This window comes from Thamnophis elegans, chromosome 8, assembly GCF_009769535.1.
Source record: "Thamnophis elegans isolate rThaEle1 chromosome 8, rThaEle1.pri, whole genome shotgun sequence".
Taxonomy (NCBI): Eukaryota; Metazoa; Chordata; class Lepidosauria; order Squamata; family Colubridae; genus Thamnophis; species Thamnophis elegans.
Genome location: NC_045548.1, coordinates 53617856 through 53633477, shown reverse-complemented (window position 1 = coordinate 53633477; position 15622 = coordinate 53617856). Strand labels below are relative to the sequence as shown.

General features: G+C 42.2%; 1 protein-coding gene across 1 annotated transcript; it reads left to right on the top strand.

Annotated features, from left to right (window-relative positions):
• Positions 1-3399: 3399 nt before the first annotated feature.
• GEM (GTP binding protein overexpressed in skeletal muscle) lies at positions 3400-14981 on the top strand. The gene is made up of 5 exons (XM_032223023.1): positions 3400-3531; positions 6038-6398; positions 10025-10101; positions 12591-12795; positions 13775-14981. The coding sequence occupies exons 2-5, from the start codon at positions 6056-6058 to the stop codon at positions 14050-14052; spliced, it is 903 nt and encodes a 300-aa protein (XP_032078914.1). The 5' UTR covers positions 3400-3531; positions 6038-6055; the 3' UTR covers positions 14053-14981.
• The last annotated feature ends 641 nt before the right edge of the window (positions 14982-15622 follow it).

The following is a 15622-nucleotide window of genomic DNA, read 5'->3' as shown; positions in this document are numbered from 1 at the left end:
GCGGCATCCCCATGGACATATGATTAAAATTCAGACAAAATTGGCAACTGGCTCACATTTATGACCATTGCAGTATCCTGAGATCCAGTGATTATCTTTTGTAACCTTCTGATAAGCAAAGTCAATGGGAAGGCCAGATTCACTTAGCAATCATGTTACTAACTTAAGAACTGCAGTGATTCACTTGACAATTGTGGCAAGGACTCACTGCCTTAGGCGAGTGAGGAAAATCCTCAGGGACGACACCCAGCCTGTTCAACCCTGGCACCTCTGTGGCAACATGTCTCTCTTATTAAATTGGAAGTTTAAGGATAGTTCTGCCTTGGACTCTGATTTATTTCTGGACAATATTTGGAACGCTGACACCCTTCTTTATTCTCCTACTACCTGGAAAGAGATCTAGAAGCAGAGGCAGAAGCACCAACAGGCTGAAGAACAGTTCTTATCCATGGCCTGTCAGGCTGCTGAATGAAACATAACTCTACAACAACATAGTACGGTTGACTTGTGGGGCTGGCACAACGTGCAATAAGTTCACATCAGTGGTGGGTTCCAGATCACGTTGCAACTGCTATGGTGCAACGGGGCTGGGTGTCCACCACATGGACATGCGTACTTACTGCCCGAGATGCTCCAGCTGCTTGGCAGAGCATCGCACATGCGCTGTACCTCTGTGCACGTATGCGGAACGCCCAATCGGCTCAAATACTGGCAAGGAGGATGGGCAGGCAGGTGGGCCCTCCGGAGCACCATACCAGAATGGTACCTGGTGCTCCCAGCAGGCACCGGTATGCCCATACTGGAGTGTACCGGTTGTATCCCACCACTGGTTCACATCATGGTGCAATAGGACTGAGTGTTTGTTATTAGGATTCACTGGGCTAGGATTATTTTTTTGGGGGGGGGGGGCTTTTATTGTGAGTTGTATTGTATTGGAGGGGGAGCACGAAGAGAGGCTGAGCCAATCTCATTGTACACATTTTGTATTCTGACAATAAAGGTTTGAATTGAATTGAATTGAAGAAAGGTTGCAAAATTCACTTATCAAATGTCTCACTTAGCAACAGAGATCTGCGGCTGAATTGTGGTCGTAAGTCGAGGATTACCTGTATAAGAAACAAACCTATGTATCAGGTAATAGCAGATTTGGTGATGTTTGCACAGGGGTGGTTACTCCTTCCCACTCCTCATCCTTGAGTGTCAGATGGGACCTGTCCATCACTCTTGTTTCTTTTATAGTCAAAAGGCTCAAGGGGAAGTGCTTTTAACTTAATGTGCAGGTTGACATTTCCTAAACTGCGATCTGTCAACTGCTGTGTAATTTCTGGAAATGTTTAGTACAATTCCCGTCTCCTCCTCCAATGTATTCTTCAATCTCTTAGCGACCTAAGTGCTTGTAAACTCCTTGCCTCTTCTGATGCAAAGCTTGGCTCACTGTCCTGTTCAACTTTGGATGTGGAAATCATTAAAGAAGACTCGGATTAACAGGAAGTGCAGAACAAGACAATCCAGCTGCCAGCCAGCCAGGAAATCTCTGGGAAATTAAGCACAGCCAGAAATATAGCCAGTTACAAAGTAAGTCAAAGAACTGAGCGCCCTTTGAGCAATATGATTTCTTAGCACAGCATAACCTTTGTTTAACCCCCCCCCCCCACTCCCAAAATGCTATTTGATGAAACAAATAGCAAGAGCATTTAGACTTATATACTGCCCCATAGTGCTTTGCAGCATTCTCACCAGGGGTGTCAAATTCGATTTCATTGAGGGCTATATCAGGGTTGTGGGCTGGATGGGCGTGGCCCGGGTGCCCGTGGCCAACTCAACATCACTCGTGTTGGGGGCACCTGTGGTGGCCCAAAATGGAGCTCGGGAGGCTGTGATGGCGTCCTGCAACCCCGTGCCAGTGAAAATGGAGCTCAGGAGGGCCGTGCAGTTGGGAGGCCATGCAGCCTCCCGAATTCCAATTTTGCTGGCAGAGGCATGTGAGCCAGTCCTTCACTGTTTCCAGGGTGGCTCCACAGGCCAGATCTAAGCACCCTATGGGCTAGATGTGGCCCGCGGGCCTTGAGTTTGACACCCATGGTTTACAGTGTAAACCTTATTGGCATATTGCCCCCAACAATCTGGGTAGCATTGCACATATAGCATATGCAAGAGATTTACAATAAATACCGTATATAACTTTTGCAGGGATAAGTTCATTGGATGATGATCTAACCTATAAACCAGATTTAATGAGCGTCTAGTTTGCTGTATTAGAGTGCATTCTAACTTGACATAGTCATCCACATACTAAGCTTAAATGCTCCCCACATCCAATTAATGCTCCTACCCCTTATTATAAATTCTTGCTTTCTATATATACTGTACTTTTAGTTTTTAACTAATGTATCATTTTCAGGAAGTCCTTGTTTAGTGATCCCAATTGGAAGTGGCAACTCAGTTGTTAAATTAAGCTAAGTAAATTCTGTGACTGTGCTTACAATGTTACTTCAGCTCTCCTTTGCTTTACATATATGCAGAGACTGGAAATGTTAGGATTGGTTGTAAAGTTCGCTTTTCATCACCATCCTAAACATGAATGGTCTCTGAACGAGGCAGTCACTAAATAGGAAGTACCTGTATAGCGTCTAGCCTTCCATAATTCTTTAAGACTTTTATTTCTACTCTTTTGTATCCTTTATGGTTTTCTAATGACTGTACCACTCCACCTTCCTTATGCTGGTGTATGACCATAATAAAGATTTAATGCAATTTGTGGTAAGTAAATATTTTGAGATTAGGATGCATGCAGATACCCAAAGGCAAGCATCCTTATCATCCCGAAGGGAATATTGTGGTCAAAAGATTTTTCTTCAAATAAATAAGATGCCAGAGACTGAAATGTTGTTTTGCAGTATATCACTTTCCCTGATATATATTTTTTTATGATAAAGTTAAACAAATGAAGCCTGGGGATATTTGTGAGTAAATAGCTTGCCCATGTTTGAAAGAGAGTGATTTCCCCGACAGCACAACTTCCAGGCAATTAAGATTTGTGCAACATTGCTTGTATTAATGAACCCAAAAGGATTCAAACAGATGGTTCATTTCAGTGGCATTCCACGCCCCCCCCTCCCCACCCAAGAAAGAAGTTGCGTGCTTTTCTCTTGCAGAACTGGCTCTTAAAAAGCATAATGAAGATTTAAAGAAGAGCAGAAGAAAGAAACTTAACCACACATCAGCCACTCTGCTAGCATCAGTAACTTCTTTCCTCCTCTCTCCCTCCTTCCCTCTTTTCTGCATGCCTGCTTCCGTACAGATGTGGGCTGGCTCTTGGGTGGACAGACCAATGACGTCACGGAAAAGCCCTGTCTCTGATCAGATGGGCTTAATATAAACCAGGTTTGTTGAGAAAGAATTAAGGGAGGCAGTCCTTGAACAGATGAAGGATTCTCTGTGGGAGATTTGCCTGGGGTTCCATTCTTTGAGAACTAAGAGAGTCTGATCAAGATCATCGCCTGGCTGCAAAGAAACCAACCATCCAGCAAGGTAGTGTTTTTTTACCAAGAACAAATTAATAAGCTTTCTTTTAAGCACCAAAGCAGACTTGTATATAGAGAGCAAAAAGAAAGAAAGAAAAAGTTGATAGACGTTAAAAGTTGCATCCGAACTAGCTGTATTTCTTCATTGAGGAAACAGTATTAACTGCCCAGTTGGTTGCACACAGTGAGAAAAAGACTTGCTATAGAAAAGGATTTGATTCTGTCTGTTTCTAAGAAGGATTATTATTGACTAGAATGAGTGAGAAGTGTATTCGATATGCAGGAGTTATTCTTGCTTCAGAAAGTTCCTGTGAGCGGGGCAGAAAACGGATAGCCTCATTTTGCATGCGCTTTTCTGTATGGCATTCCTTGGGCATCTCAAGTTTGGGGCTTTTGCAGGGAGTTGCAAACGATGAGAAGTGTTTGCATCTTGAATGTCAGGTAGAACATCCTTTGCTGCTTTTTCTTGCATGCCTTCGTTTCCAAAGCGGCCGGATTCCTGTTCATGGGACTGAATGAGGGACCAAATGCTCACTTTGAAGGAGAGCCGTTCTGCGAATGTTCTCTTAGGTTCACTTTGGGAAAGGGCCATTGGTCTGCTCTTCCTTTCTGTCTGTTAGCTTCTAAAGGTGTGGTGTCAGCTGAGAAAGAACCAAACTTTAGCCTGAATAAGCCAAATGTCTAAATAGCTGTCATGACTAGAGATGGTGAGCATCAAGGCAACTTTAGGCCTCCTCCGAATTCCATCATCCAGCCAGTGCAGACTGGCAACTACCCGGAGGAGAGCCTCCTCGGTGGCTGCTCCGACCCTCTGGAACGAACTCCCCGTGGAGATTCGGACCCTCACCACCCTCCAGTCCTTCCGCGCCGTTTTAAAGATCTGGCTGTCCCGGCTGGTCTGGGGTTAAGATTCTAACCCCACCCGAATTGTGTGACTGTTGTGTTTTCTTTTTAATATGTTGTATTGTCTTCATGTTGGAAAATTGTTTGTCCTTCCCCCCCCCTTTTTTGAACTGTGAGCCGCCCTGAGTCCCCCCCAGGGAAAAGGGCGGCATACAAATAAAGGGAAATGAAATGAAACTTTCCTGAAAATGGCAGCTGCAAAAGTTTCTGGCCCTCAAGAATTGCCTTATAGCATTGTTTCTTACCCGTGCTGAACAATCCATCCTGCAAAGTTATAAACTATCAGTAGGCAAGGGAGGGTAGTCCTGGCTTGCTGCTCTTGAGATGGATTACAGCCTTTTACAGTAGAAGGGAATTCTTACACCATAAACATAGCGTGGGTACACTTTTGAACTATTTTCTCATCCTCCACATGACAAGATTTCTGTTGTTAACTGATCCTTTAAGGGCAAAAGGGAGGAACTTAGGTATGCTTTTACTGTTTCTTAAAGATTGTTAGATGTCCCTTCTTTCTTCTGTAGCCTCTGGTTGCCCACTTGTGGCTGCGGGGCCGCTTTTCAGGAGCACAGGGAACAGGAACAAAGCAGGATTGTCGAAGGTGAATTTCTTGGCCTCTTCCTCCAGGATGAGTGGATTTCTATTAAGGCCTCTCCTATGCAATAAACCATGTTTCTTGATTGCTTTGGATGGCTTTTTCAGATGGCACCGTTCTGCCACTCGGTCTGCACTCTTATTGAGAGCAACAGCCATCCACAGATCACATGATCAGGCGGAGGAAACAAACCAGGTTCTGAATTCAAATTTGAGGTATTTTTTTTAAATTTGTGAGCAGTTGTTACACTTCCCAAACCCTCAGCTGCCTCTTAAGGAGGAATTTCCCCTGCTATGAGATCTTTCTCCTACTTTAGCTCTTTAGCTCATTCAGGCAGGGAATGGGACAATTCACTGCAGTCAACAAACCACAGCCAACTCACCACGGCTGTGACGACTCACTGCGGGACAATTCAACAGTGCAATTTAATTGGCATCCTTTGGCATCCTTTCTTTAATGATTCTATTCCACTATTTCTTCAATATTAGTGTAACTCTTGTCCAGTAGTGAAATTCAATTTTTTTTTACTACCGGTTCTGTGTGCGTGTCAAGGGAAGGATATTGCAAAATCCCCATTTCCACCCCACTCTGGGCCAAGCCAGAGGTGGTATTTGCCAGTTCCCTGAACTACCCAAAATTTCCGCTACCGGTTCTCCAGAACCTGTCAGAACCTGCTGAATTTCATCCCTGCTCTTGACTTGTGGTGTGTTAGCCATGGTGAGTTGTGCCACAGCGAGTTGGCCATGGCAAGTTGGCTGTAGCGAGTTGGCCATGGCAAGTTGGCTGTAGCGAGTTGGCCATGGCAAGTTGGCTGTAGTGAGTTGGCCATGGCAAGTTGGCTGTAGCGAGTTGGCCATGGCGAGTTGGCTGTAGCGAGTTGGCCATGGCAAGTTGTCGCAGACCCTTCAGGCATGCTCACCAAGGGTTTCCCTTGTGGACATTCCCCATGTCAGGCAGACAATGTATGCAACCTACTGGTACTTGTGTTGTTTACCATTTTTCCATTGCTTTTTTCTAGTCTTGAAGGGATAGAGCCATGACCCTGAACAACGTCACCATGCGTCGCAACAGTGCCAGTAGTTGTGGCGCCTTGCAGCCTCAGCAACAACGTTGGAGCGTTCCAACAGACGGGAAGCATCTGGTAGTGCAGAAAGAAACCCAAGAGGCAAACCGCCAGAAAAGGTACACGCTCAACCATGAAGAGTATTGCCGCAAAAGCTGGTCATCGGAGTCCTCTGATTCTGTCATCTCCACCGAGTCAGGAAACACCTGCTACCGAGTGGTTCTCATAGGGGAACAAGGAGTTGGCAAAACTACTATTGCAAGTGTCTTTGCAGGTGTGCATGACAGCCTGGACAGCGATTGTGAACTTCTGGGAGGTAGGTGTTTTATTCCTTGTCCCCCCCCCCCCCACCTCCAGTTTTAGTTAAAACTTTTTGGGTGAGAGGCCTTTGGGAGCAAGCAAAAATAAAGCACATAAATTCAGAGTTCCTGATCTTAAAGTCATAATGCTGTGGCCTCCAAAGTGATTTCAGAGTGTGGTTTTCTATTAAGGAAGATGGCGGAGTCAGCTGGGGGTTGGAAGAAGCTATTTTGAGTTTGCATTGGAATGCCAACTTAATTTAAGTATGTTTTCCTTTTTTTTAATGAATACCAAACTGAGCGCTCATCCTAATGTAGTATGCCTTTAAAAAAAAAGTATTCTAGATAAATATTTGTTGAATATTGTATATATTTGTAAATGCAATGTACAAAAATGCATGATATAAGGAAAACTTGTTTGCAGAAACTGTGTACATTAGATCACAGTGAGAACAAAAGATCCATGATTTAAGAAATGTACCCCCCCAAAATCCCAATGTTAGCACAAACTTTAAAAGAAAATTCTCAAGCTCCACAAACCAAACTGGATATATGTTCAAATGTGAGAAAACCTGATGTGCAAAATGAGAAACAAAGAGAAATCAAAACTGTTGGGTTTTTTCCTGATAAATCTATCAAAATGCTTGTTTTATTTTGGGGTACATAATCTTCCATTAATATCATGTATCTTAAGGGTGATGATTATAAAAGCTACTGATTCTTGCTATGAAGGAGTTAGTGCTTCTGGACAATTTTCATAAACATTCAACATGTACAGAATTCCAGCTACTTCATCATATTTTCAATTCAATCAAGACACATCATTAATGAGTTTTCAAATGATACACATTATAGAAAAAGGTGATATGCAAATTAGAATAACAGTATGGAAGCAGTTGATAGGTTTAAGAAATGTATTCATATGAGAAAAGTAAAATTTCTACACATTATTATTAATCTCATTTGAAATAAAGAAATGAGATCAGCTCAGAAGACAAATCTGGAGCTAAAATACTTTTTAAACATTTCTATTAAGCAAACTGTCCCAGGATTTGGGCAACTTATTGGAAACAGGCAAAATTAGAGTTTATGTTAAAAAAGCATTGCAAGCATTAAATTTAGGCGTGAATTTTAAATTTTCATTTGCATGTACCTGGGACTATGGCACAATCAACCTCAATGAGCCTACATTTGAGTAGACATGTCAAGTATTGCACTATTGTAGTGTAACTTTATATATGTCTAGCTAGAAACGTCCTTCAAAGTCAAATGCAATAAACAGAGAATTTTAAGGTTGGAACAATGGAAATGAGAACATACTGACTTAAAGTATAAGACCCACTTTCAAATAACTCTGCATTAGAGTACACTGTAAGATTTTTAAAAATAAATTAGACTTGCTGAAGTTATTCACTTATTTCAGTTTTCCTTAACCTATCCTCCAGCTGTGTTGGACTACAACCCTAGTAATCCTAATCAGCCGTTCTTTGGTTGAGCATGATGAGTATTGTACTTCATCATTCCTGAAGGCACCAGGTTGGAGGAGGCTGTATTGATTTGCCTTTTGATTAAATAAAAGATAGCCCCGATTAATTGATCTGCAGCAGGGGTGAGTTGCTGCCAGAGTTACTGCTGGTTCGCTTTGCACGTGCTTTGCACATGCACTGCTCATTTGCACCCGTCCGCCGCACATTGCTTGCGTATGTGCAGTTGCCTGTAAACTGTTCTGCACATGCACAGCACATTAAAAAATGACTAAAAACCATTCCCACACGGCATGGGCGACTGGGGACTGGGCCAACCTGCTGTCCCTACCGGTTCGCCGACCCAGTTCCAATTTCCACTACCAGTTTGCCTGAACTGGTGCAAATCGGTAGCAACCCACCTCTGGTCTGCAGTTTTTAAAGCATCGTTGGATCATTTCAATAAGTCATCATTTATATTACATTTCAAATTCTCCTTTCATTAGAAAAAGGATGTACAGCATAGCATACACTGTACATCCCTCTTCTAATAATTCACTTTTAAAATGAAGTCCTATCTTCCTTTTGCGGTGGGTGGGCATCATTTTAAACTTATACAGATTGGCACTGCAGTAATAATAGCCTAAATAATTCAATAGCACTTTATTAGCAATAGCAGTTAGACTTATATACCGCTTCATAGGGCTTTCAGCCCTCTCTACGCGGTTTACAAAGTCGGCATATCGCCCCCACAGTCTGGGTCCTCATTTTACCCACCTCGGAAGGATGGAAGGCTGAGTCAACCTTGAGCTGGTGAGATTAGAACCGCTGAACTGCAGATAACAGTCAGCTGAAGTGGCCTGCAGTACTGCACCCTAACCACTGCGCCACCTCGGCTCTTATTTATTCCATGAGTAACTTATATTGCAACTTATGAAACTATAGATGGGGTGTACATGATTAAAAAGTATCTCTTCAGAATCTGATTTCAAAATTGATTACACTTGGAATTGGGAGTGAGGAATTCAAGAAGATGGAGAGGAAATCAAGATTTGGGGAATCTTTTTTGCACCATCTTCACTGCAATATGGAACTGGAACCTTCTGAGCATTTGTTTTAGAACAGAAAGATGTTGGGGTTCTGGGAATTGTAGTCCTAACACATCTGGAGGATTCTACAGTTTGGGAAAGTTGCTACAAAGTTGATCAAAGGCAAACACATGCCATCTTTTGCTCTATCAGGAATTTTAACACCCTTGTGTTTATGCTCCTTTAAGAAACATAAAAAATGTAATTAAAACACAAGGAAGAGGATTGCTAATTTGTTAGTGCTCCTTGTAGGAACAGCCAAACTTTTTCTCAAAAAAGCCACCCCTTAAATCTATGTACTTTTGCTCCAAAATAAAGCTGTCTTAAGTTGCTTGCAGCTGTAATGCCTGTTCACCCATAAATTGAGTGAAAACAAATATTTTCCATTACTAAGCCTAACTGGAGTCTCCAGGACTGCCTGCAGCTCCCACGGGGGTCAAAAGATCATGTTTGCTTTATTTATTTTTTCCTTTTGGATCTTCTTTCTACTCTTCTTGTCCTACTTAGGAGAAAGAGAACTGCAGCAAAAAGTCAATGCTGTCATTTTTCTTGTAGGCTTCAACTTTTTTTTTTTTCTACCATGGAAATTATACAATTCTGGAACTCATGGAAAAGTTCAGATCTTTGCCAGAGTCTGATATAAAAATGTCAGATGTAACAAGGTCCCCCCTCCCCCCCCTCCCCCCGGTAACATTTGTCTGGTGTGATGGCCTGGAGTGGAAAGAACACACATGAAATACAGTCAGAATAGATTTAGCTGCCCTGTTGATAGATGCAGCAGTGAATCTATATTTTCTGAGTTATTTATTTATTTCAAATGAAATCGAAAAAAATTCCTGAGATAATTTTTCTCACTGTGAAAGAATTAATTGAAAATCATGCCTTATCTTGTATCAGACATTAGTTAGTATGAACCCTGAAGTCCAATATACAAAATCCACAATCAACACCGTACGGATGGTTTATTTAATTTCTGCCAAAGAGGGAATCTTTACCTTTCTAACCTTTACTTTGCCTAACATTAAACTCTTAGCTATCAAGTGAAAAGGAAAACTAAAAGAATGTTGAATATTTTTGTGTTCTCCGTTCTAGAAGACACCTACGAGCGAACTTTGCAGGTGGATGGCGAAAGTGCAAACATAATGCTTCTGGATGTCTGGGAAAACAAGGTAGTGTGCAAAAACCATTTTGTCAGGCAGAAGTTTTTATTGCCCTCTATGTTCAGGTGCATATTCTCATTCTTTAATTTTGATGAGCGAAATAAGTAGTTACATAAATGCATTCTTTTTTTAAAAGTCCCTAAATTTAGTAGCAAGCACAGTTAGAAATATTGAGAAGCCAAACTTCAGGAAACCTCTGTGGCCATCAGTTAGTTCGTGAATGAGTTTTACTTTGTGCACAGGGAGAGACTGCACTAAACAATTAAATGCGCAGCTGTTAGATTGGATTCTCTCTGTGTTTGTGTGTGTGTGTGTGTTGGCTGAAAGCTTGAAAGTACTTATTTTGTTGTTCCTGAAGGTTGTGATGGCACAAAGTGCCTAGTTAAGAACTTTGAGACCAGTTTTGAATACCTATCTCTCAGTTTTAACTAAGATCAGACTGCTATTTTTGACACAACATCAGGGCCTATGGATTCCCCCCCCTCCCCCCCCCGTTTGGAAATGGCTGGTTCCCTCCCTGCTTTCCAGCAAACTGCAAACAAGTTTTTTTAAAAAATACTTTTAAGTACTACTGCTTGATATTTGGTGTATTGGGGTGCATTCGTGCGAGGGTGTATATGTAGTTACAATCTTGCATTTGCAAATTGAAAACTACTTTGCTTATCCCTGTTTTGATACACAACTTTGTATAAATTAAGATTGAACTCAGAGTAAATATTAGAGGTAAAAGTAAAAAATTCTGTCAAACTGACCACTTCCTGGGTCTATACAGAAACAATTTGCCATTAATTGTGTTGTCCAGAAAGCTGGCTAGATATGGGAACCTGATGTGAAAAAGCCAATGTCCAAATAGGATCAAAGAAATACGAAACTCTTTTATTGGTCTACAGAAAAAGAAGAAGGGATGCTTCTGGGCTTTTGCCAAGAGAGCGCCCCAAAAATCAGGTACAGACAATTTAATAGAGAGAACAAAAGTAAGAGAATCCCTGATTGGTTACAAAGTCACATGACAGTCACACGTGTGCACAAAACAAAGCCACCCCATAAAACTCCATTATTTATTTAATTCTACTTATCATATAAATTCACTACCGTTGGGTGTTTTTAGTATGCTAATAATGAGCTTTATTTACCTCTACACCTTTGTCTGGACACCTCTACAACCATTGCTTAAGCTAAATATCATGTTGCCTTATTTGATTCCAGTAATGGGTTTGCTTGCAACATATCTTAGCTAAGTGTCAAAGCCACAACCTGTTAGTTAGTCTATATAGGAGACGTTTGAGGTCAGAGTGGATCTTTCTAGCTCTTACTTGCAGGTGTTAAATAAATGTTACTTCTAGCAGACACGACACAACTAATCATTCTGGCTAAAGTTAAAGCTTATAAATTCTTTTATTTTTACTAAACTAATAAATCACCATGGCCTCAAATTGGAGGTATGCCATAGCTATGAATAAGAGCCAGGCAAATTTCCACTCGTTTTATACTTCTGGGATGCTTTGGCCAGCCTGTAGTCCTGAGATTTCCTAGTGGCTTCCTGTTCACTACACTTATCACTTCTCTAGACTCTGCAATGGGGAAACAGTCAATATTTGCAGTGGTATGTTTTGATCCATATTGTAATTCTTTAAATTATATTCCCATTCATGTTGGAAAGCAAGGAGTGACATTTGTAGGACCGTAGTCTAATAGTTTTTCTGAACTGGCCTTGGCTAGTTGCATATTCAAGGAGTCCATTTAATTGACTATGGGTTGCAATTTAAGTCCCTATAAACAAATACTTGATTGACTTGGATTAAGATCTGGGCCCATTTAGTAAGGTAGTAGAATCAAGGTTCTCTCTATCACTGTCCATTCCCACATGCTAAACAGTGTATGAGAATTCAGGGAATGGAAAGTGATATAGTGTAAACTGTAAAGAGGAAGAGATTCCGTTCTAAATGAGTATTATTCCATCCACAAGCAGAACATTTTCAGGGGTTTATAGGGATGATTTGGTGATGAGGGCAAGGAAGGACATTTATACCAGCTATTATACATAGCTATATCTGTATCCAATTCACTGATTATTTTGTAGACATGCATTGCTAGAACAGCAGGGAGTACTGCTAGTGAACACACAGAAATACTTTGGAAATCAAAGCAATTTTAATAATAAGTGAGTCTTCCACAGTAGCCATTTTGTGTGTGTGCCCATCAAACGCTTTCAAAATTCCAACCGTAAGATAGAACCCCAGTTAAATTGAATACCACTGTGGTACCAAATGCATTTTACCTGTCTGAATTTGGTGAAAAAAAGATTTTGCAAATAAAAAGCAAATTGTATATGCAAGGGACCTTGTAATACAATGCTTGATTATGAATACGAACAATGCATTTAAAACAATGTTATGATTAGCGTAACCAGCAATATTTAGCTTTTCTCCTGTAGATGATGGGCTTCCAGGTGTGAGAAGCCTAAACTTCTGACTCCGGATCTCTTTTTATTTGAGTAGAATGAAAACGGATGGCTCCAAGATCAATGCATGAAAGTTGGAGATGCATATGTAATTGTCTATTCCATCACGGACCGAGCAAGCTTCGAAAGAGCATCTGAGCTAAGGATTCGGCTCCGCAGGGCACGGCAGATGGAAGATCTTCCTATTATTTTAGTGGGCAACAAAAGTGATCTTGTAAGGCGCCGTGAAGTTTCTGTTTCAGGTAAGGATGTTTCTCTTAGAATATTTTTGCTTCAGCTCTTTAGAATCCACCATCAGTGGTGGGTTCCGGGCGGTACAGCCCAGTACGGGCGTACCAGTGGCAGCTGGGAGTGGTGTGGCCACCATACTGGAATGGTGCTTCGGTGGACCCACTCGCCCGCCCGTGTTCCTTATCTCTTTTTGAGGGAAATGGGCCAATTGTGCATGCACGAATAGTGTACGGTGCCTGTGCGACCTCGCAGCTGGGGCGTCGCAGGGTGGTCGTGTGTGCACGCACACACAGTGCGCATGCCCGAGGTAGACATCCGGCCCTGTCACAGCGTACTGTTCGCGACAGGATCCGGAACCCACTACTGATCTACATTATGACTTGCTTGCACAACAATGATGAGTGGGGATGGTAGAGGTGTTTTGAATTCCAAAAGAGAATTCATTGACAGCACAGATAGTCCTTGACTTGCAACAGTTCATTTAGCGACCATTTGAAGTTACAATGGCACTGAAAAAAGTGACTTCTGGCTGTTTTTCACACTTATCACCATTGGTCACATGATCAAAATTCAGATGCTTGGCAACTGGGTCATATTTATGTCCCAGGATGATATGATCATCTTTTTCAACTTTCTGATGAGCAAAGTCAATGGGGAAGCCAGATTTATGACTAACTTAACAATTGCAGTGGTTCACTTAGCGCCTGTGGCAAGCAAGATCATAAAATGGAGCAAAACTCACTTAACAACTGTCTCACTTAGCAACAGAAATTTTAGGCTCAATTGTGGTTGTAAGTCGAGGACTACCTGTAGTGAAGTGGCACTACTGAAACAAACTTCATTCAAGGAGACATTTTATCTTTTAAGTCAATGTTTTGCTTTCTGGGGGATTCTGGGAATTGAAGTCCACATATCTTAAAAGTTTGAAGAACTTAGTTCACTGCTTTCTAGTAATACTTCTGAATTATTTTGTCTTCAAATGTTTTCCAGAGGGCCGAGCCTGTGCCGTTGTGTTTGATTGTAAGTTCATTGAGACCTCAGCAGCTGTACAGCATAATGTCAGGGAGCTGTTTGAAGGCATCGTGCGCCAGGTTCGCCTGAGAAGGGACAGCAGAGAAAAGAACGAGAAGAGGCTGGCATATCAGAAGAGGAAAGAGACCATCCCTAAGAAGGCGAGGCGATTCTGGGGGAAGATTGTGGCCCGAAAAAACAAGAATATGGCTTTCAAGCTGAAGTCCAAATCTTGCCATGATCTCTCTGTCCTTTAGGAACTTGGGGACACATCTAGACTTTTATCTATCACAAATATGCCACATAATCTCCAGAACTGAGAAGAACCAATCTATATTAGATTGGTCAACAGAGCTGATCTGGAATCACGATTGTGATTACTGTGATGGTGCATGCCTGCAATACAGCAAGCATGTCCTCATGCATGGAAGAAAGAATGTCATCTATATGTTTGGTTTATCTGAGCGTACTGGATTGGGAACAGCATTTTTTATGCTCTGAAAGAACATTCCAAACAATATAGTGAGATGAGCCTGAAAAACACAACCTGGAAAGGGGAACTTCTATAGTTGCCTTCTTCCTAACCAACCAGTTGCTTTTCTTAAGTGTGCACTGCTAAGTCTTATTCTTACAATATCATCTGTTGCATCTGGCTAGATAGATATCAGCAGCATCAGCAGAATAATCAGATGCTCAGATCACTAGGAATGTGAAAGCCACCCACCCACTGATGGCTATTGTCATGAAGTCAACACTGTCCCAATTCTAAATCCATCCACTTCCTATTTTATTGGTCCTATGTCCATTTATATTCTGATCATCTTCCTAATTGCCCCTGGCATGTTGCTTTACAGCCTGACATTCTAAAAGATAAAGAAAGTAGGCAAGCATTGCAGCAGATCTGATATCAAATTCAATTCTTCCTGGCTTTTGTATTATTCCATCTCCTTGCCTCCTCACTGCCAAGTGAAACCATCAAAGGATGGCAACCTCTGAAATAAAAGCACATCCATCACAAACGGGTGGGTTCTGGCTGGCATTCCTGCCGGTTTGCTCGTGTGTGCACTTTGTGCATGCATGCTTGATGTGTGCTGCGCGTGTGTGCACACTGCAATTAAAATTGCTCTGCGCATGCGCAGAACTGAAAAACAAGATGGCGGCACCAATGGCGCTAACCGGGGAACTGGTTCGGGGGCGTAGCAGACCTGGGTTGCTGCCGGTTCCAGAGCCGAGGTGGCGCAGTGGTTAGAATGCAGCACTGCAGGCTACTTCAGCTGACTGCAGTTCTGCAGTTCGGCTGTTCAAATCTCACCGGCTCAAGGTTGACTCAGCCTTCCATCCTTCCGAGGTGGGTATAATGAGGACCCGGATTGTTGGGGGCAATATGCTGACTCTGTAAACCGCTGAAAGCCCTATGAAGCGGTATATAAGTCTAACTGCTATTGCTATTGCTAACCCAGGCCACCAAACCACTACCGGTTTGGCTGAACCGGTCCAAACTGATAGGAACCCACCACTGATCACAAACCAGCAATTGCTATGGCATAGCACCATTCCGTTAATGGGGACCCTGTCCACTGAAGAGACAGGCAGAAAATGCGCACATGTGCCTTTGAGTCAGCATTGACTCCTGGGGACTGTCAGAAAAAGGTCCCTTCATTTTTCTTGGCAGGATTTTGGAAGTGATATGCCATTGCTTCCTTCCAAGGGCTGAGAGAGAATGATTGGCCAAGATCACCCAGCTGGTTATGTACCTAAGGCGGGACAGATTCTCAATTTCTAGCCGGTGCCTTAATCACTGCATCAAACTGGGGCTCCTTAATATGA